This window comes from Chaetodon auriga, chromosome 22 (genome assembly GCF_051107435.1).
Source record: "Chaetodon auriga isolate fChaAug3 chromosome 22, fChaAug3.hap1, whole genome shotgun sequence".
In the NCBI taxonomy this organism is placed as follows: domain Eukaryota; kingdom Metazoa; phylum Chordata; class Actinopteri; order Chaetodontiformes; family Chaetodontidae; genus Chaetodon; species Chaetodon auriga.
The window spans coordinates 14787723-14810795 of record NC_135095.1 but is presented as its reverse complement, the minus strand read 5'-3'; the positions used below and the strand labels follow the sequence as shown (position 1 = coordinate 14810795).

Sequence of the window (23073 nt, the reverse complement as noted above, 5' to 3'; positions counted from 1 at the left end):
ATTATCCTGAGATTCTTCCAAAGCAATTAATGCAGAACATGGGTCATTTTTCCCAGTGTAAGAACAGCAGAGAGAGAGTGACAGGCATCTTAAATTGCTGAAATCAATAAAGAAGATTCAGTAATTGACAGGCTGCTTTGGATCTCCTAGAAATGCTGCTTGTGTTTGTCCACCAATTAGATCTTTCCAGTGGAGGAAAGTGAATTTATTCAAGTTCTGTACTCATGTACAAATCTGAGAATTTCCTTCTACGTCTCTGTTGTCCTTTCACTACGTTTCAATCCACAAAAAGCAGAATATATTGATTATTTGCAAATGGGGGGGTTATAAGAAACATCTCCCCTCCTCTAGATCTGATTGGGCCACTAAAATGTGGGCATGGCTTAGTGCTGTTATACCCTCTGGTGTCCGAACACACACCTCAACTACCGCAGCCTGCATGCAGCGGGTCAGCAGGTCGCCCAAAATCACCTTTGATTGGATCCATTTTTGTGCGCCTTCAGAATGAGTCACAAAACTTACAACACTGACTTTTTCATCATGCATTTAGCATATTGTGACATAACTGAAACATTAGCACAGGGACACAGGATCAGGACTGGGTAAATGTCTTTGTGAGCACGGCTGTCTTTGTGTATGTGTCTGCTCAGCTCTCTGGCTCCCCCTACAGGTGAGTCCTGTCCAGAGAACGGTCGTAGCCCTGGCTCTGTCTCCACGCAGCACAGCTCCCCTCGCAGTGACTTCACATATGGCAACAGCACCATCAGTACCCAGGCACCCAACGCCGGCATGGGCAACACCGCCGCCCCTTCAGACAGGACGTCGACCCCCAACACGCAACCCAGCGATGTCATCATCAATCGAAAGGAGAGCGAAGGCTTCGGCTTCGTCATCATCAGCTCGCTCAACCGGCCCGAGGCGGCCGCCACCAACAGTGAGTCCAGCGATTGTTTTAGTGGTTTTTTATGGAGTCAAGTGCATGCTCGTGCATCATCAGTCATCCTCTACTCTGCATAAGTGCCAAACCTTGCACGGAAGCTCGTAGACACACGTGAAGTACCAGGTCAAGTCAATATCATGTCAAGATAAGTGCCAAACTTAAGTGTACAAAGAGGTCACGGCTCAATAAAAAGTGAAGCACCTCTCATTCTATCTCCTCAATTATACATGCCCTCCCACGGCACGTCAGTCACACACATCTCTGATACACTGCCGTGAGCATCAGTGCATCGCCCACACACATGAAAAAAAAAAAAAAAAAACCTGGATGCCTTACGTAAGCCTGGGGTGAATAGCAAAATGAGAGAGACAGAGACATATTCAGTCAGTCAGCGAGCAGCGTGTGAGCACACACAGGCGTAATCCTCCAATCTGCCGCTGCTGCCGAGCGCGTCTTTACCTGCAGCGTGTTGTGCTCGAATCCTCCAACAGCTGTGCCCCATAAAATTGGCCGCATCATCGAGGGCAGCCCGGCCGACCGCTGCGGGAAGCTGAAGGTGGGAGACAGGATACTGGCGGTGAACAGCCAGTCCATCGTCAACATGCCGCACGCCGACATCGTTAAGCTGATCAAGGATGCGGGCCTCAGCGTCACCCTGAGGATCATACCGCAGGAAGGTGAGCAGACACGTGGACACACACACAACACGTGGACGTGATAGACGAGGGCTTGAAATTGCACTGCTTAGGGAAGACAGTGATTTATGGCAGTGAGTGATTTGGCTCCATTAAGTGAAAGTTGTAATATGAGTTTTGTGATTCTTCTCAGATTTACTGTCACTTGTCATATTCATGAGTTGTGTTCCTCGGGTCTGTAAAAGCTCCTCACTCATCACAGCATGCAAATTCTTGTACGGAGCTGCTGTTTCTCATTGTGCTTGCAATAACACAGAATTCACTACGACTTCATGACTGAAGAATGTGTGTGATTTCTGCTCCGTTCCTCTTTTATGCTGCAAGAGAGTTTTGTGCCAGTGAGACTTACACCTAGAACAGATAAGTGGCTTAAAAATACCGAAGCAAGCAAGACTGACTTAATTACTAAGACTGAGGAATGACTTTCAGTTTACATTAAGAGACGGGACAGCCTCCACGCTGTATTCCTTTAATTAAATGATAATGACGCTTGGTTTGCCTTCCTTTCTCTGTTCTATGCTTTGTCATTCATATATAACCTCGTTATTTAGAGCTGCATTAAAGGTGATCATTAGTAGCGCTGTGCGGCTCGAGCAGGTCTCTATTTGTTTGCACTGTGCGATTTGCATGCAGCTGCACGCTATTCCTCTGATCAACAGGTGGTGGCGGTAAGTGAGTTGGTAGAGACCAAAAACAGAGCTAGAAGGAGGATGACTATTGGATTAACTTTCACCAGGTGACCAGGAACACGACTCCAAATGAAAGCTAACATTGCTCTGTAACCACTGGATGGATGTTCAATCATAGACTGTAGAAAACATGGACGCAGTCTCTGTCATACGTCGTCTGACCATCTTGGCGGCACCTGACTCCACCGAACTCACGGCTTATCCAAAAACAGGCGAGGAGGAGGAGCTGAGGCGGACCGAATGAAGCCTGGCTGCTGAGAGTTTATTCAAAAGGCCTTAATGTGATTTAAATGAATTAGTTGTATAAAAATGAAGGTTGCATAAACGGGGAAATTAACTATAATATCATATAATTAGAGACCAGAAGAGATAGACCCCACCCCCCACCCGCGTATTAAAAGGGGATTGACTCAGTTCTGGAGCCAGCCTCAGGTGGCCATTCGAGGAACTGCAGTTTTTGGCACTTCAACACTGCCTTCATCAGCCTCTGAGGTTGCTGCTTGTGTGTAAATAAGCAACTATTTCCTAATAAATTCAGCACATCACCTTAAAAGGTGCCAGCCTCGTGTTTACACATTGCTGGCTGCCTCTAAGTAGCCAAAAAAAACAATCCTTGCAGATTTAAGCATCAAAAAGACTCTTCAATAAAGATTAAAAGTACACTCAATGTGTCTTTCGTTTTGAATCCCAGAGATCAGCAATCCCCCATCAGCCCCCAGCTCGGAGAAGCAGAGCCCCATGGCCCATCAGCACAGCCCGAAGACACAGCCGAGCGCCGCTGGTTCGCAGCCCAGCCCAGCGGGGACAGAACCCAACCCTTCCATGACCCAACCCAACCCCGTGCCACACCAGAGCCCCGTGACCCAGCTGCCCGCCCCTCCGCCGCAGACCTACACCCACGAGAGCAGGTAAGACGGCGTTTGTGAGGATTCCAGGTTTCAGAGCAGGACGAGTTGTTCTCAGCGTGGCGGTAAACAGTTGTAATGAAAGCTGCTCCGGTGTCAGATCTGCAGCTGTCTTGATTTTCTGATGCACTGAAGCATTTTTATAGACTAGCCCTCGATCTGTCTCAGGGGCAAAACATTGTTCCTCTGAGAAAGCAGGTATGAGTGAGTCAGATACTTTCATCCCCTCGTCCCCATTCTCTCTACCGTTCTCTCACTTTATTATTCTCTTCATCCCTCTAATTTCTTCCTCTTTCCTCCACCTCTTCCTCTCTGTCTGTCACCGGCATTGTCTTTTTCTATATCGCCATCTCCTCTTCTTTATCCGTCTCTCCTCTCTATCTCCCCAGTTTGTTGAATAACATCACTTAACTCTTATGGACTGCTAAATTATTTACATAAATTGCTTCTTTATAGAGATCTGCTGAATATTTTACCAGGAACTAGAGGGGTCCAAAATCTACCATGTCAGTGGCTTTCCCCTCTGCTCTGCACAGTATCCAAATCTCTTTGTACTCTGCATCCTCAGCCTCACAGAGAACTTGTTTTTATTATAAACTTTTTATGTGATGTGTGAGGAAAAACAGTTTAATTTCCTTGCTGGAGTCTTGTTTAATGGTTGTCAGCGCCAGCGAAGACAAGTCATTTCTGTCAGCGCTGGATGACCCAGCAGTTTGTCAGAAAGCATCATTTTCACAGCAGGCTAAGTGCACCCAAACATAACACACGTCGTGCAGCATGTCCAGAGGTAACAGTGACAGCAGTGGAAACCCTCCTGCAAATTCCTCCTCCGTTCTGATTGGTCTGTTAGTTACAGGTCAGAGGTGAAGGCGAGGCAGGATGTTAAACCGGACATCAGACAGCCGCCGTTCACAGATTACCGACAGCCGCCGGTGGACTACCGGCACCCTCCTGTGGCAGACTACAGGCAGCCTCCCACGCTGGACTACAGACACCCGCCACTGCTCGACTACAGACAGCTAGCTACTGACGCCAGGCAGTTCACCATCCCAGAATACCGAATGCCACCAGTTCAAGTAAGGAAGTTTCCCACAGCAGGAAATTGTTCTATATATCTAATCATGTTTTCTTCCTGTTAACCAAAATGTGACGCCCTTATTTAAGCTTGAACCAACCAGTTTCAACCAATAACATCAAGATGTCCACGGTCAGTCTTCATCTTTTAGCAGCGCAGAGCTAAGATTCATTCGTTAGCGAGCTAGCATCAGACTGAATTTATTCATTCTAATTTAGACTCATGCTGGATCTTTGAGGCCAATACCAATGTGGATATTTAAGAGGAAGAAGGTGAAGATCCCTTAAAGCTGCGTTCATCAATATTTTATATTAAGAGCGAATCAAAGGAGTTAAAAGGAGAGTTACATTCATCAAAAGGCCAGAAACAGGAAGTTGTAAACAGGAAGTTCTTCAAACATTTGCCACAACTTTATAAAGCGATGGTCTATGAGTGTTCTGCTGCCCTCAAGTGGCCAAAAAATGTATCAAGACAGCTTTAAATGTGGTTATTAAAGAATTGTCAGCAGAATATGTTCTGAGTGGGGCATTTTTTGGAGAAAGAAACCGTTAGTGACACTACTAATACTAGCACGATTTCTTCATTATTTCTGCTCTGCGTTGTCAATAATAAAATAAAATGAAAGGTCGACGGCAGTCTTTCTGCTGCGCAGCTTACAGACGTGACATGTTTTGCCGCTCGTGGAGCTCCTACAAACCAAAAATGACACAAAGTTTAAGTGCTTCTATCACAGTTGATACTGACTTCTTCATACCCTCATTATCTTTGCAGATATTTGGGTGTATTTATAGTTTTGACTGCTTCGAATTATTTTTCTGTATATGCTGTATGTTTACTTCGCACTAGGCGACACTCCAGCACACCTTCACCTCGTTCTGTTTTTGAACAAATTAAATTCAGATTTTCCACTTGAAGGTGACATAAATTCCCAGCAGGAAGTCGGCGATGGATAAAAACACAGAATAAATGCAAACCGTATGTATGAAACTGTTGTAGGAAGGCTCGGCTCACCAGCATTAGCTCTGTTGCATCATTTTTCCCCTTGCTGGTGTTCGTGTGGGTAAAGCTGAGCAGACAAAACGCACAGCTGACACACACTTCTGGATACTTCAGATATTTGCATCCCGAGCAGCTCCCTTGTTTACCTTTTGATGCCTTATAAAATATAAGGTAAGGTCTATACGTGACATCATTCTTGGCTGTATTTTGTTTACCTTGCATTTGCTCCTTTTTTATTCACGCATTTGTCTTTGCTGAGCCCTGAGACTATTTTCTGCTGTCGTGGCCCATTTTTCTCCTCAGATAACACTGAATCTAATCACATCTGATCTGTGCTTGTCTCAGCTCACGCAGGACTTCGACTTCTTCACGGTGGAGCTGGAGAAAAGTGTGAAAGGCTTCGGTTTTAGCATCCGCGGCGGGCGGGAGTACAAGATGGACCTTTTCGTCCTACGACTGGCAGAGGACGGACCGGCCATCCGCAACGGGAGGATGAGGGTAGGTGTGATTATGTCATTTCCTTTAAGAAAGTCACTCCACCCCGTTTTAAAGGTCAGGCTGCTTTCTATCTTTCTGGATTACATGGCAGACGCTCACTGTAATTGTCTGATGTTATCAAAGCTGCAACAGCAGCTTTTCGGAGCCGGTTAAGAAGTAATCTGTCAGAAGAACTCGTCCTTTTGTGGCCGAGAGTTTTTAGAAGTTTGTCTCCTCCCAAAGTTCTTAACGCTCGTCTCTCCTCTGCGTTTAGTAACAGATAATACTCAGAAAGATAAAGATAGATAAAACGTTTAAGTGGGCCAACTTAAATTGTACTTTATCATTTGCATAGCTGCACAATTCTCCCTCCAGCTGTAGTTGCTACTGTACTATTGGTTCAGAGACACCTTCAGCAGCTTCTGATGAATAAATAATAGTAAATACATGAAATTTCACTGGTGTGTAAAAGTCACGTGCTTCATGTAAATTACAGCTTCGCCGTCGCTCGTCTGTGTTTGTCAGATGCAGAATTGAACTCACAACCAACACGTCCTCTCGATCGTCCACTTCCTCCTTCTCTTTTTCTCTTTCTTGCATGTTCTCCGATCTTTACGTCTGGAGCTGATAGCCTCAGTCTGCTCTACATTCCTTATCTGTAATGAACCTGTCAGAGATAATTTGTGCAAAACGCCCCGAGGGGAGATATAACATTCGCTCCTCGCCGGTGTCGATGGAGGCCAGTGGGCCCAGACGCAGGTGGAAGAGGAGGAGGGAATCCCTCCTGAGGTCGAGCTAATGTCGGCTTACAAGCTGCTGTGGAGTCTGATCAAGTCCTGATGCAATAATCAAGAAATACTCTGTTACAAGTAAAACGCATTCAAACTCCTACACAAGTAAAAAGTGCAAAGTTATTATCAGCAAGATGGACTTAAAGTATTTAAGTTTAATCTTTAATCTTATGTGTTTTAGAAACTTATTGTATGTTTTTACTAGAATCTTAATCTGAAAGTGAACTGAGTTGGCTCGTGTTAGGTGGATGGTGGGACGGTAACGCTGCCGGTTGGATGTTGAAATCAACACTTTGATCACTCCTCCAGCGCTCCACCCGGCAGAGTGCAGACAGGAATCAGTCTGCATTAACTTAAGTAAATGTGAGAGTGTTCTTAAAAAGCTTCTGACATGCTTGTCGCTTTGGATTTGACTGCTGCTTTGACACGTTTTAAGGTGCTGAAACCAGAAGCCCACTCGCGCCGTGACTCCCCGCCGTCTCTGAGGCTTTCAGCTTAAGCCAAGTCATCGCTCCTCGACAGACACTTTGTCACATCTTTAAGAAGGAAAAAAAAAAAAACGAATCTGTTTTGACCCCGGTAGCCACAAACTAATCAGTAACAAGGAGCGCTAACGTATTCTAACAAGCTTTTTCGGTTCAAGTGGCAGCGCAGAGGCTTTTAAGAAAATTATTTAAAGTGATTGGTTATTACAGATAATCGTTCAGCACATTTAATTCCCTCTCTGAGCTTTAAAGCATCACTTAAAGACTGAGCAGTGTGTGGGCATCGGGTGCAGCTCCGGCTTCGTTCCCACCTCCCCCTGCTGCTCAGCGTCCATGTGCCTCCCATTCAACTTAAGTTCCTCTTTATTGGAGATGAAAATGGAGATCAGTGTCCTCTGCTGTTAGGAGGTGAGGATTAATGAGCCAGTCGTCTTGCCTTCCACCTCTCTTCAGACCACCGTAATGACACCTAATGACCCCCCCTCTCCGGTCTCAAGTCCGCTCCTGACTTTCAAATTACCCCGGCCATTATCGGAGGACTTCTCCATTTGTTAGCGTAATTGGGCGCCGTGTTTTGTCCCGTTCCCCGTGAAGCCTCCCCATTAGTCAGCCTCGGAACCGCCTCTTGACGGCCTGCCAAGCGGGAGCGTTGAAGGAGGGAGGGCTGATGTTTGACCCCTCCTCGTGTTCACCGGGGAGTGGTCACAGAGGGGAAGCATAGTCCAGCTAATGCTGACATTAGCCGTTGACTGAGCTGCTGCAGGTGTGGTCATTTTAAATGGGCGGATGATTGGTATTCATCAGGGTGTAGCGGTACGTCCCTCAGCAGCCCCCCGTGAGAGGAGGTCTGCCATAATTCCATCCAAATGACATGTTGGAATTACTGCGAAATTAATTACAGCGGTTCATGGCTGGTAATGCTTATTAACGCTTACGGAAGCTCACGGGAAAGCCGATGAATTATGGATCCGTATTGATCCTCATAAATCAGCAGAATAAAAGCTGCTCGTTAATATTAAATTTCGTACGTAGTTGGCTCATTTGCAAACCTGCCACATCATAATCGACTCAGTCTCAGGTATGCAAACACCTTCATTAATGTGCCTCTCTTATTCTCAGCTTTGTTAACTTGACCAGCAGCAATTTGGCTTCTGTCAGTCATTTCTACGGTTCACGCCCAGCGAGGGTCCAAGAATGCTGCACATGCACAAACATGTGTGCAGGACTCATTGCTCACATTGTCAGTTTGAACAGAAAATGTTAATCCAGCATGTTCCAGATGTGAAATGGTGCAGGTCGTGTTCGTCCACTACAGTTCCTAAAGTTTGGATCGTTTGTGCAGCCTGAAGACTTTGATCCTTTGAGACGGTGTCAGTGACCACAGAAATGAAGCTCTCTGTATATAAACCTTTAATAAGCTGCCTGTAACACACTATAATGTGATTGTAAGCAGCTGTGAGGACATTAAGTGTTGATTAATGCACAAACATTGTAACTTACTATGGTGTATATGTATATTATTAATACTGCATATTTATTCTTCATCATTCTACTACTACTATTATTGTACATATTCTCTAAGATATTTTTCCTTTTTCCGATTTATTCACGTTATGAAACAGGAGCAACTGACCAAATTTCCCCTCGAGCATCAATAAAGTGATCTGAATGTGATAACTTCTTCTATGAGGACATATTTTATATTATTACGGCTGTTTACACGGCAGCCTCCAGTCATGGGTGTCGACAGGAGGACAGCAGGACTGAAGCTGAATGAGTGAGATTCATGTGCAGAGAAGTTTAACGTCCATCTCTGAGTAATAACAAGCTTTAAGAAAACCTGACGTATTAAATCCAGGTGAGTTAAGTTGAGCTCACTGCGCTCCGTTACGACAGTCACATGTGAACACGTCCTCCAAAGCTGCGAGCCTCCACTCCTCTGGGAGGACCGTCGAACCCCAATTAGAGTAGTTTTAGTATTAGAGAGCTATCGAGGTCGAGCGTTGATGTTGGTCCCAGAGGTGTTGGAGGGGTTGACCTCGGGGCTCAGTGCACCAAACTCTGAAAACTTCCTCTTTGTGGACGTGGCTGTCTGCAGAGAGGTGTTACCGTGTAGAAAGCCAGAAGCACAGTTCCCTTTAAATACCTGCCGCACCACACGTTTCCTCTGTCAGGTGTTTACATCTTCTCCTCTGTCACATGCTTCCTGACTTCCAGGTCGGCGACCAAATCATCGAGATCAACGGAGAGAGCACCCGGGACATGACCCACGCCAGGGCCATCGAGCTGATCAAGTCCGGAGGCCGGCGTGTCCGTCTGCTCCTGAAGAGGGGTACCGGGCAGGTCCCAGAGTACGGTAACTATCAGGACTTTAATCCAGAACGACTCTCTGTGCCTCCAGGATCATTTCTTAGCTCTTCTAACTCTGAGACTGTCCTCTCTTCACTGTCTTAATATCACTTTAACTCTTGATAACATTGCTCTCGCATGCATCTGTACTCATGGTTGATCTCCTGTCTTTATACTCTGTTCTCTCTGCTTTCTGTATTTCACTATGCTGTAAAAAACCTAATTATTTGTCTTCTTCTATCTTGACTAATACTAGTTTATCTTCTGTCCATTTCAGTGACCTATCACTAATTGATTGGTCTAGGTTGTTACTTCCCCTTCTATAGGAATGGTATCTTCCAGTCTCTCCATGTGCATGAAAAGTGACAAGCATGGCTCCCCCTATTTCTTCCTAATGGGCCACTCTAAAGACACGGTTTGTGACCATATGAATGTTTTCTCTTCTCTTAACCCTGGCTGTCTGTGCTGTGGTTTTGTGTGTTGTTTTTGTTGTAACCACCTGCTCAAGATGCCCTTTTCATATCTGCGCGATTAAGCCCCTCGAGAATAATCCACAAATATGGCTTCAAGCTGCAGGAGGTTGTGAAGTTAGCGAGCATAACTCTTCCCCTGACCGAGAGATAAATCAGCCATCAGCTACCCACAGGCCAGCAAATACAGCAGTGTGAGTTAACCCTGAGTCAGCCAGAGGAGATGAAGGTGAAATATTTCAGCAGATTATTTACCCGCTGAAATCTCAGCGCGGCGTGAATCGAGCCTGGAAGGCGACATTTATTCTCGTGACACCGCGGGTGATAAAACTGCAATGCGTTACGTGGCTTCTGCACCAGCATGACACTCACTTTTCCGCATCCTCCCACCAGAGGAAAAGCCGTTTGAGCGGGAGGCCGCGACACCAAAGCCCCCGACTGATGCACATTCATCAGCGTTCGGGCCCCTCCGGCCCTTAAACACAGGAAATAGAGGCTGATGTCGTCTGCCTCTCTCCAGATGTAATCTCTCTGTGTGGAGAGCTTTTGTCATACTTGCCTTGAGGTTGTTCTACAGCCTTGAAATATGCTCACAGGGAGTGGAACTGTGGTCAGCCAGCACACACTCCTCCATCGTTAGAGATCCTTTGTGTTCTCTCTGATTTCCCCCCGCTGCCTGAAAGCAGAAGCAGCGTTTTCACCCACATGTTCTCTTCTGTGTGGGCTCGATTCAGCGTTTCATCACTCGTAGTTTGCGGGCGCTTTATTTGCATACTGGAAGGTTATGCAAATCATCCGCGGTGATTAATTTGGTTATTTAAAACATTAGCATACTGCCGTACAAAGGGGGAAGTTATTTTTGTTTCAGGTTGCTTTTTAGGAACACAAAAGAATAAAAGTATGAGAGTATAAGCAGCATGGTGTAAAAACACGGGCATGTGCATGGATATTACTCTGTGTGTGTGTGTGTGTGTGTGTGTGTGTGTGTGTGTAGCATTATGTGTGTTTTTATGCTTCTATCAAGTGTTAAATCTGCATTTCAAGGGCACAAATTTATCAAAGTCCTGAGAATTACACTGAAGAAATTAAAAATAAAAACAACGTACAGCATGTAGAAGTTCTTCACTGCTTCTGTCAGACTCGACAGCAAACTGAAGGAAAATCTGAAAATGAATGAATGTTTGATATTTATGATCAAGACTGATTAAAATGTTTAACTCAGTCAAAGTAGAAAACAATATTAATATATCATATTTTTATGTCTTTTGCTTGTTTCTGCTGCCCCCAAGTGGCCAAAAAAAATCACTTCTTGCAGGTTTAAGAATTGAAAACTTTAACAACAATTCTTTTATGCATCTCCCATATAGAACAAAAATCTCCATATTGTAGTTTGTGTCATGGTGACTCAGCAGAAACGTAAGCAGGCCGGAGCTTTAACAGAGCTGACACGAGGCATTAACACAGCATGTGATAATCACAGGTCCAACACACACACACACACACACACACACACACACACACACACACACACACGCGGCCCTTTAATGTCACTTCATTGTAGCTGCGTGCTGCAGGTAAAAGACTGTGAAGTCCCACAAATGACCAGCCGCTCTGCCTCCCTCTTTAGTCCTGGATCTAATATGCTTCAGCGCCGCATGAGAGTCTGCTTATAATTGGGCCTCATGGCGCTGGGGTAGCTAGCCTAGCCTCTGCCCCCCGCCTGGCCGCTGAAAGTGACTGATGGCCGAGGGACCGAGACTCATCGGTGCAGAAACAGGAGCTAACAGTCCATGAGAGTGGAGAGCTGCGGAGGAGCACGCTGTAGATTCACTGCAGCTGCTGCGCTGGATACACACTTCTTCAGGCTTAAGAGAGAGAGCGAGAGAGGCACTTGGCCCCTGAGGTTTTCATTCTCGCTAAAGCAAAACCCTATTGGGCACATCATCCATTTCATTAAACCTGTTTTCGATTTTCCGCCAAGGTTTTAGATTGGCCGAGGCTTTAAGGAGAGCAGCGGGAGGCAGATTGATGTTGTCTAAAAGTAGAGTTGCCCTGTGACATGTTCAGAAGGAGCTTGTAGTGCTGCTCTGATATTTACTTTAATGCTTTTAGCTTGTAGAATAGGAATGATTGCTGTGCTGATTGCTTTTGTTTTGATTGAGTGTTTGGTTGTGCAGTGGCATGCGTGCAAGCTTTTAAGCAGAGTGTGTGTGTGTGTGTGTGATTTTATTGACTGCGTGTGTGCGTGTTCCAGATAATGCCGCCCCATGGGATGCTCGCCCTTCAGCCTCTCCAAGCCTGTCGGAAGTAGCCCCTCCCATCGACAGCCTTTCCATGTCATCGCCTTCATCTCATCTGGCCCCGGCCCCCGACCCACCTCACCTGCCGCCTCTGGACGTCCCTCGAGACCCGGTGGCAGGAGACAGCAGGAAGGAGCGTTCGAAGAGCCCCCAGAAGGCCGAGCTGCTAAATCCAGATTTGATAAGCCAGGGCAGGAGAGCGGCTACAACCGGCGGGAGCGGCAGAGCCAAGAAGGAGGGTGGCAGGGCCACCCACAAGGGGCACAGGGTGCAGCCCGCTACTGAGGGGGAAGGGGGCAAAGAGGGGCAGAGCGGGGAGCCCAAACCTTCCAGGAGCACCAGAGGGAGGTCCAAGGAGAGAAACACTGGGGACAACAGAGAATCCACCCAATCTCCCAGCGCCTCCAAGCTCCCGCACACTAACGGGAACAGCAGGGAGGAGGTGGACCGTTACAGTGGCGGGCAGCAGGTGGAGTCGGAGCAGAGCAACCCCAGGCCCAGGGAGCCGGACAGGGGCCTGGGAGAGAGCCGGCCCAGCCTGCCCAACAAGAGCGGCGGCGGAGGCGGCGCGGCGGGGAGGAAGGCCACCGTCTCTCCCGGGCCTTGGAAGATCCCTGGATCGGACAAGCTGCCCAGCACGCTGCGCACAGGCACGTCCACGCTGAGCAGATAACACCGCGGCTCCAGCACGACACGGGGGCCACGCTCGCCAAAACGAAACCGCCCCATCCGGACGAAACTGCCATCCTCACACCTTCCTGTGCTCCTTTAACCCCCCTCGATCCCATTCTCCCATAGACCACAGAGTCAAAACCAAGGGGGGGGCAGGGTGATCTGGACCACGTGTTTTTAGAGTTTTATTTATGATACTGTACTCTAAATTATTTTGAGAGATATTTTACACCCACCACCTTAAGAACTGGAAAATCATCCACTTTTTAAGAACAAATGAACGAGCAAGCAGAATGTGTGTCGCCGCGTGGCGGGGAATCATTTGGGGGTTCGAACTTTGAGGAACTGTCTTTTGAGTTCTCCCCAAGCAGAAGAAGGGGACAAACATGCAAATACAAACTGACCGGAAGCAGCTGTCGGTTGCCATTGGATTTTTTTATATATATATATCTTCACAGTGGAGTCTGTTTTCTGAACTGGAATGTTAGAAGAGAAGGTTTGCCTGTTTTTGACGAGAGCGAATGGAACAGAGTGACAGCGGAGATGAAATCTACTCATCAACAGAACTTTGCCTTAACAGAGACTGTGTGGGCCTGAATCTGTCTTGAATAATCTATCAGATGATTATAGACATAGATATATTATAATGAATATGAATATGTGGGATCATTTTGTAAATAAGATCATCTTTAAGTGAACTGAACCTTAGTTGAGCAGATGGAAGTTCTGGTCCGTGCTTGGACGAGCTAACCGGCGCCACGTGGACGAGAACTTTCACCGCGCCAGCGTCTCCCTCCTCCACACTCCCGTTCAGCCCTGCGATGGCAGTCTGGGGTCTCGACAGGCCTGCGGCGGTCGACTGCGTGGCCCGTTTGTCCATCAGCGGGGGTGTCGTGTCAATCCATTCTTCTCATTTCTTTGCTTAACGAACAAAGCGACGGCGGTGTCCAGCCGGACGCTGAGAGGAGGAGCTTGCATGATACCGACCGAGGGGCAGAGTGCCTTAGACTGACAGAGAGGTTGGCTTTTAAGTCAAAGGTTCAACTCCAAAACACTTCAGAGGGTTCAAAACAGGCTGCTACAACATCAACTTCACAGATATAAATATAAACAGTATTTTTTCAGATGACACGGTGAAATATTTATTTCACAGGCTTATGTATGAAGAGTAGTCCATTACCAGAGGTATTCGATGGTCCTTAATGGTGCAAGTGGTTCATTGTGGGTCCTGGTTTTCATGACTGGTCTCTTAATGAGGCCTGACACTTCCATGAAGAACTGCTCATATGAGACGGTGCCATCAAACGTCAGCACAGAGCGCCCAAAACAAACCGAACTCGCAAAATCTGGTGTTGAATCAGCCTCACTTGTCACAGGCTCGGCTAACAAGCTGTACGCTGAATGAATGAAAGCCCTCGATCCAGAAACGTTCCTGTCGTTTCCAGATCGGCTGAGAAGAGGCTGCACCTGTCACAGCGGCTGAATTTGATTTGTTTTGGCTGATTCTGTCTCGCTGTGTGATGTGAGGACGTGCGTCTGTAAGCCAAAGCTCCCTGAAGATTTTCATTTGTTTTACCACTCACATACCTGCCCCACAATTTGACTCGGCGTAAACATTCAGGTGTACATTTTTATACAACCTGACGACCGACAATTGGCTAAGCCCCACCCCTCTTGGTTACTGTTGCCATGCTTGCTAAGATTTCCAGTCTGATGCAGCAGTTGACAACAGGTGACAGATTTACAGCTCATTCATGAAACAATGGGTCCTTTTGTTTCAGACAGAAGCAAACGAACTCGGCTCATTTCTAGCTGCCAACTGATGATTTTGCCGGCTGAAACAACAACTGTCACTGGCAGAGTTTAGCAGCTACAGCTAGCTAGCTGTTTAAGCTAAAGCTAGCTCCCGTGAGCTGTCTGAAAACTGTGGCTTTGGCTGACTTTCTTAAATATACACCTGATGGCTACATACATGATAATGTGCTAGAAGACTGAGGCTAAAGCTGCATGCTCTGGGTAAAAAGTTGACATCTTCACTTGATCTTGTAGAAGAAATGGAAATAAACAGCGTTGTATCGCGGGGTAGAGCTAGCTCGTCCTGGCATTTAAAGTATGATCATTAAAAATGGAAGATCAGACTGTTATTTTATCCTCACGTACAGTAACACCGTTTGACCAGCTTACATAAAGCTACATAATGGCTAACATTAGCCGGACATGCTAATGATTGCAGCTAACATTAGAGCAGATAATCGCAGTTCAATCCATCCCTTACACTCGCGCCGTTGTGATTTTGGTTTTGGGAGGACTAAAAAACAGATGTTGAGTGTTGCTCGTATTTTTTAGGTTACAGCCGCTAGCTGTGACTGAACACTTTACGCAAAAAAAGAAAGGTCAATTTTGAGATCAGCGAATCTGTTCCCGTTCTGCAGATGTCAAGATTCTGAGAGGTAATTTCTCATCTGACTGAGCCACGAGTCATAACACCAGAACAAAAGTTTCCTCTCCTTCCTCTGCTGAGGGAAGTGCAAACAGTGTTTAAAGAATAAGAGATCAAAGGGAGACAAGTCATTATGTTTGCCATTGTGATCTGTAATTACACAAGGAATAAGCAGCCTGACTTTAAAGCACAATCTCACACAGAGGGGTTTGGGATGTGAATTATTACGTTGGAGAAAATCACAAACGGTTCAGCCCTTCAATCGCTTGAAGATGGTCTGCAGAGACAATATCACACTCAAAAAAAAAAAAAAAAGCCCCAAACCTAAATTTTACAGCTGTCAGACTAAAGGTAGCGAACGCTGCCCACATACTGTATCATCCTGCTCATTTTCTCCTTTATTTTCTGACTTCTGTTTGAAGCGGAAAGAAAAAAAATGTGCGTATTTTTTGCTCAGCCTTTGCACAAACTCACTGCTTTCCACATCTGAGCTGTTTGCATTGAGCCAAACTGTAAGTAGTTTTCTACAGAAAGCAAAACAACAGAAAAAGACATCTAGAGGGGTTCTTTTTGCAAAGTGTGTGTGTGTGTGTGTGTTGAAGTAGCAGCACGCGCCACACCATAAACTCCCACCCAAATGGCTCAGTATCACTGTGTAGTGTTATAGCAGTGTGTAGACCCTGAACAAATATCTCTATAAATATGACTCAGTGTACTATTGATGGTCACAAAGACTGTAAGTGGAGCAACTATTTTTATGAAATGCAACACTATGGATATATTAACTTTTGCAGAAATCTTGTTTACCTGTATGATATCCTGAAACGCTGTCAAAATAAAAGAAAATCTTGACACATGACAGATTTATTTAGGACGCGCTGCTGTGTGATTTATTGTGGGTCTGTTGTTATTGAAGCGTACGGTTCATATAGAGGAACTGCATGTGGAGCGCTTTTACTTTAACCCCCCGTTCAGCGCTTAAAAGCAGTGTGTGTGTGTGTGTGTGTAAAACATGGTTTGTAACACAGACAAAGGCCATGTTAGCCAGTTAGCATAGCTTAGCACACAAGCTAACCCCTGTAAAACCACAACTTGTCATTTTTACACTTGTTTTTGTACATATCAAACAAACAATGATGTGTTTATTAGTGAGTGGTAGGAGATTTGGTACCTTCACACAGAGCCAGGCTAGCAGTTTCCCCCTGTTTCCAGTCTTTGTGCTAAGCTAAGCTAATAATAATTTCTGGCTGTAGGGGACAAGAAAGCAAGAAGCATGTTTTCCTTTAATGATACCTGATTACACACATGAATATATCCTGACAGTGTCATCAAACATTTGTTAGCTGTACACGTACAAATCATTTAAAGGCATATTGAAAACTTAGTAAATATTTTATATCTTATAAGATTACAACTGTTTTCTGTTGTCAGTGCTTTATTAACTTTCACACACCAGTTACAGATGCTTCGTAGGTGAAGTTGTAGTTGTTCACAAACATTAACAGACACTTTGAAATAAATACACTCCTTATATCTGTTTACAAAACATTATCCTGTTATAGACAAGTTATTCATTGATTATAAACTCTTATCAATGCTAAAAAGGCACCAGTGTGGCTCTGTGCTTGTGACAAAATCTTCATGAAGTGCTTTTGGAAAACCTCCCCTGAGCTTCTTTCCTTAAAGGGTCACAGTGTTGTAATGTCGCTGTTTGGCCACATGGAGGCATCTGGTGAACCAGGTGAAATACAGCCGATGATACTTTCTTCAAATAATAATAATCATCAATAATATTTGCTCAAGAGTAAATTGTCTTAATTGTGGAGAATGTAATTACTGGTAGTTTCATCTCATCCTTGTGCAGTTTAAGTAGAAAATCCAGTGTTTTCTTCTCCTGTGTGCACATTCTCCATGTCTCCACTAGAGGTCAGTGCAGACCAGGCTTATATTTTTATGCCGCTTGGTTTCATAATTGTTGAACTTACATAAAGTTATTAAGCAGATATTTCCTCTTACAGAATGTTGGAGGGATTTTATCGTCCAGTGTGACGTCATGATGTCATAAACTAAAGACTATTACATCATTTTTCAATGCATGTGCATTCATTTTTGACTGAGTGATATGATAACACATGAGTGCATACACTTCCTCAGTCGGTATTGTGGTTTTCACAGGTACATCCTGTTGCAGTATGCATGAAAAACAGCTTGTGTTTGCAGTTTGTGGCATGATTCATTCAAGATGTGAACTTTCTCTCTGCTTTGCCTTAGACGATGTCCTGCTTAAAATAGATTTGAATATCTAGCATTGAGAAGGTGTCGACATGCTGTATGCACACAGAAGTCTGTGCATCCAACAGACAGGAAGGATGCACACAAGAAACAGGATGAGAGATGAAGCTCTGCAGGAGGAGGATGACGAGCTCTCCTGCAGGGCCAGCGCTGATCTGGGCTGCCAGCTGGAAGCTGCTGGCTGGTGCTTGTATTCTCCACAGGGGCGAATCAATCCGGGGCTGTGCTCATGTCTCCACTGGGAGAAAGGCGAGCTTAGCACAGACATCAACAGACAGCTGTGCTCTTTCTGAAGAGACACCGAGGACAGTGGAGTTGAAGAACCACCTTGGACATGTTTATCAAATGGAACTCAAAGGCAGAAACTAGTGTTTTATACATTGCTGGGCTCAAATCAACAGTAATATTCTGCAGGCGTGTTCATCTAAGCTGCACAGATGACTGTTTGCCAGCATGCCTCACATCCCCGGATCACACACTAATGTATCTCCCAAACAACACACACACACACACACACACGCACTTGAGTTTCCATCAGTTTTGGGGACATTATATAGACTTACATTCAGTCTTCAGTCTGAAATTTGATGATTTACTTTAAGGGGACTTGTTCCCACAATGTGACTGTGTAAGCAGGTCTGTGTCCCCACAGGGTGAGTAACACACGTCCACACACACGCACTAATGCAATTGACAGTAAGCATGACTCAGATTTTCACAGCAGTGTTTGATGGATTGCTTTACCTCCTCCGCCGACATCTCTGGTGTTCTCCCTCACTGAACTGCTTCATCCTGTAGCATCAACACTAAACATAATGCTGGTAAAGTAACTGCAGTGCGGAGACAACACGAAGTAGAACCCATCGTTTGAGAGGACTTCAAAAATAAACTTTGAGAGTAACAGGCAAAATAATCATCTCGAAGATGTCCTGATCAAGCCCAGTTTTCTTGCTTGATAATCTAAGATAAATAATAAATCTATAGTAACCTTTCCCATTATTAATTTAAATCTGGATCATGGTGGGAAGCATGTGAGAAAAACAAAAAATTAAGGGACAACAAGGATTACATGCACAAAAGGCAACGCTTTGTCCTTTTCCTGTGTGCCACCGAGGGGTTTGTGGGTCAAAGCCCAGTTTGCAGCCTGCTTTAAAGCTACATTGCCTTAAAAATCCACATGCGCTCAGACATACCGAACATTATCTCAGTCCTCAGTCAATCAAGTCTATTTGCACATGTAATCATACAATCACCGTGAAATGCAACTATAAGTATTGCAAATGCAAACTAGGCAATAGAAGTGTATGCTGTTTTTATACTTTCACAGCTGAGTAGATTCAGTTATTGTGCAGCTGAAGCGAAGCAAAGCCTCTGCCCTTCAGCAAAGAGCAGCGAAGCTCTGATTCATAATCAAAGGTGTGGAATAATGACACCAACAGGAGTTTGAAGTGTCCTCCAGGTAACAGGCTGCATGTAATAACCGATGAGGTGGTATATGATGCATGCCTGCTACTTGATAACTTATTATACATCAGCGTTTTGCAACCAGGCAAGTGATCTGTTTTGCATGTTTTATGTGGGAGTCATAAGAAAAGGGCCTGTTCCAACAGGCTGTGAGCTGCAGAATGAACAAAGAGCGACCAACTGACTCTGATCATTTAAGGTTTATCACATCATCGGGTGATGCTCGGGTTTGGGATGATCGAATTATTTGATCGCATCTCATTGGATTGCTTGTTTGTGGTCAGATTTCTGCTCTTGCAGAAATAAAGGGTCAGTCTGGAAGAGTGTCAATTCATAATTTATGAGTGGGAGAGATTATTCACCGGCTGCAGTCTTCTGTATGAATGTACGTTGTAGAGTTGAGTTTGTATTCATCATAATCTCACCCATCACCAGTGTCCTGAATTCTTAAAGCCTTTGCATAATTCTTTATACAAATAGTCTATTTTCAAAAATAATTGTGAAAATACACACCATATTCCAATGAAATAGCAAGCTTATATTTGGGTTTGATGTACGCCGAATTTGACATGTCGATAATTCCTAATAATTCAGAGGAAAAATAATACTTTCCGCTTTTCAACGACCAACGCTAAAGCGAGCCACGTTAACTTCCCAGATTTTTGAATGAAGTTTGGCGTGACGCTCCGGCTGCATCCGCCAGAACGGCGTGTACAGGCGGGACTGGGGGAGGGCCCACGGGCGGGGTGACGCGCCCTGCCCACTCAGTATCTCGCATTTGTGTGGCAGTCTGTCTAGCTGCGGCAGTCTGCAGACAGACAGGCAGTCGGCGGGGCCGAACAGGGCTTTTTTGACGGTGGAAGTATCCCAGCAGCCAGAGCAGGGGCGGCCGGTGGGAGGAGGCAGAGAGTCCGCAGCTGCCGCACCGCACAGCCTCTTTGAAACCCGCAAGAGGAAGGAACCGCCCGCACTAACCCATGTCAACGGTAGGAAGCATTTTATTCATTGATTTATTTTAAAACGGTGAGGGGTTTCATTATCGAGATTTAAATATGGATTTGGGAAGGCAAAGATCTGTCGTGGCACGCCGCTGCCGGAGCATCTTTCATTGGTTTTGTCGGCTGTGTGGTCGGAGCAGCGGCAGAGAGCATCTACACACCGGGGCTGAAAATGTCCCCGCGCGAACCCACCTGGTAAAAAATCATAATGTGTTGGCTTTTATGTCGTTCGTTTGTGTCAGTTTAAACGTGGGAGCTGTGGAGGGAGAGAGCACGCAGTTAGCATGAAGTTGTGGCCGCCTACGAGCGCAGGGCGGCGGGCAGTTGGACGAGCTCGAGCCGCAGTCGGCGTGGAGCAGCTGCGGGAAGCTAGCAGCTGTTAGCGCCAACAAGACAGGAAGTAGTAACAGCGGCCTTCAAAAGAAATGCATAAACAATACTACACATAATAACTCAATACATGGACAATTTAACCACCTACCAGATGCATTTAACTGAAGCACGTGAGGAAAGGATATCAATACTGGTTTAACACCAAACATTTTTTATTAGGTTCCCTGCACAAAATGTAATCTCATCTGAGTTCTCACAAGCAGACAAGTACGAATTAGTAATTTTAAAGTATTTTGAAAGCAATGCAGGATCATGAAGGTTTTTTTTGTAGCCTGTGGGCATTTGCATATCAAGGACAAAAGAGGTTATCAATACTATTGGATACTACCACATATTGGCCAAATAACGTTTCAAATGAATGACAGAAGGATTTGTTATTGGTTTACGTTTCTGTTTTATTTTGAAAAGTTGCACCGGAAAGGACATCTTAACGTCTCTGCCTTGACGCTTTCGAATGGAGAACGTTGCATTATGAAAGCGTTCATGCCGTTATGTTGTTCTGTGTCCATCGCAGTGACAAATAACAGCGTTTGTTTTGAAAAACCGGCCATTATCTCCGAGCGGAAGGGCAGAAGTGACCGCCCTGTGGTTGTTTCTCTCTGTCTCCGTGTGTGTGTGGGTGGGTGGGCGCGCTTTGCCATGTGGAGGCGAACCCTGTGAATCACCTCCTGGCTGAGGAGGTCTTCTCAGAGGTGTGTCAGGGAGCTCAGCTGACTCTCCTGGTCGTGAATGTGCAGCAGCTTGACCTCAGGTCTGATTTCTTTCTGTTCGGGCGGATCCGCCTCGGCCTCCCTCATCAGACCCCACACCCCAGTTTTAATGGACATTTCCCTACAGACCCCAGACCTGAGAGGATGTGGGGTGGTGCACATGAGTTTCATTTAGGACTTGGACACATTTGTCCTGTGGGAAGCGCTGGGATCAGTTCTGTGCTCATTGTGAAGCAGTGAAAGTGAACTCCCATGACAGACATGAGCTCACTAACAGATGTTCCAGCCCGCTCTGCGGTTCCCTCCATGCCTCTCCTCTGCTTCTGTGTATATTATCATGATAATTGCTGCGTTGCTGTCCTTTAACGCCACACATTACATACATGCACTTTTGTCTGCCCTCCTCCTGCACTAAAGGCCACCGCGTCCCCCTTTGGAGACTCTATGTTTTGTGTAATTCTGGAAAAAATGAAAACTAAAAACTTTGTGTTTGTGTGTTTTCGCTGCCTGCTCAGCGCAGACCTGATGGCAGCGTGAGGTCATTTGTTGGTATATTTGTTTGGGGCTTCGTGTGTCTCCATTATGTTTTATCAGCTCCACGAATCACCTCAGACAAGCCGTCGAGCAGACGCAGTGAAGTCGCTTTGGTTGTTTTTTTCTGCACTTTGAAGTAGTTTTCTTATTGATTAAACAGCCGATTTTCTTAAATTAAAGTGAAAGAAAATGCTTGTTAAAATGTCTTCTTGTGCCCTACCAACAACCCAAAACAACTAAATATTTAATCTACTATCAAATTCTGACATTTGAGATTGATAATCAAAACAGATGCAGATTAATTTTTCAGTTAATCAATTGTGTGTATCATCATTATCATCAAAACCATTGATTTATCGTCTGCCACTGTGTGTGTCTCCATTTTATTGATGCAAACTTTCCACAATAATCCAATATGGTCTGTACACAGATCAATATTAGAGGCCTTATGTTGTGTAGTAATGTTCATATGTTCATGTGTTATGGAAGCACGACGCCCCGGCAGAGAGCTCTCAGCTCCAGTGGGTGTAGAAATGAAGCGTCAAGACAGACTTTTCCTTTTTATTTAGACAAACCCAAACAGCATATCACCCCCCCCCCCCCCCCCCCCCCAAAAAAAAGGTGTTTTGGTGTGTGATTGTAAATTTAGCTCTTCTCCGTCAGAGGCAAAATGAGAAAGTGTCTCGAGCTGATTTCTAAATCGGGACCACGAATCGAGCTCTAATTATCATCACGAGACGACCTATATTTTACTCTCAGGGAAGCGTTAGGTAAGTGTGCACGCATGTTGGTGAATCTGTGCTCATTTATGTATTTATAGCAGCACAGATGCCGCCAGAAAGCGTTTTATTTTCGACCTGGCTTCTTTTCACGGCTCTAAAATCCCACACGTGGATGCTTTTTTAGTACATGGCGCTTGTTTTTTTCCTTTTAACCAGAGTTGAAAGTAGTTGGATTTCACAACAAAGAAGAATGCTGCAGGGCAGAAAGAGAAAGTCCCTCCTTTGTCTTCCAGGTGCAGAACCTGCCTTGTTTTCATGCATGCAGCCTCTCTAACCTCCAGCCACAGACGTCCCTACAAACCCCATCAGCTCTCTTCCTTCATTATCCTTTTCTCAAACCTCCACTTCTCACACGTGCTTCCTTTCTCTCCTGTTGCCGGGCTCCATGAATCTTTAAATGCTGAGTGGATGTGTTGCTTCTGCTTCCAGTCCTCCTCCTCTGTGCATTTCCATACCACAGAGAGTAGTATGGTACAATAAGTGAGTGCAGAGGCATGATGGGAGAAGCGGCGTGGGAGCCACAGTTTGCAGCGGTGTGAGACGGCTGTGATGTGGTCTGGGGTGACGGGATTGCAGCGTGCTTCCTCTTCGGCAGATGAACAGCCACTGCAGG

At 45.4% G+C, this 23073-nt stretch overlaps 2 protein-coding genes across 10 annotated transcripts in view; both read left to right on the top strand.

The window, feature by feature from the left end:
- magi2a (membrane associated guanylate kinase, WW and PDZ domain containing 2a) overlaps positions 1 to 16148 on the top strand; it is a 203704-nt gene extending 187556 nt beyond the window's left edge. For 4 of the 9 annotated variants that reach the window (XM_076722674.1, XM_076722672.1, XM_076722670.1 and 1 more), the window contains 7 exons: positions 671 to 934; positions 1432 to 1617; positions 3016 to 3232; positions 4080 to 4305; positions 5649 to 5801; positions 9274 to 9412; positions 12130 to 16148. In XM_076722674.1, the coding sequence (XP_076578789.1) occupies positions 671 to 934; positions 1432 to 1617; positions 3016 to 3232; positions 4080 to 4305; positions 5649 to 5801; positions 9274 to 9412; positions 12130 to 12848 (1904 nt within the window). In that variant the 3' untranslated portion in view covers positions 12849 to 16148. Of the gene's footprint in view, positions 1 to 670; positions 935 to 1431; positions 1618 to 3015; positions 3233 to 4079; positions 4306 to 5648; positions 5802 to 9273; positions 9413 to 9709; positions 9821 to 12129 lie in introns of all 9 variants that reach the window. The other 5 variants (XM_076722679.1, XM_076722676.1, XM_076722677.1 and 2 more) reach the window with 4 other exon arrangements.
- Positions 16149 to 19819: 3671 nt separating this feature from the next.
- The window catches only part of LOC143315161 (fatty acyl-CoA reductase 1), a 48590-nt gene continuing 45336 nt past the window's right edge, over positions 19820 to 23073 (top strand). Inside the window, exon 1 of the mRNA XM_076722681.1 lies at positions 19820 to 20029. Coding sequence (XP_076578796.1) covers positions 20021 to 20029 — 9 coding nt within the window. The 5' untranslated portion in view covers positions 19820 to 20020. The remainder of the gene's footprint in view (positions 20030 to 23073) is intronic.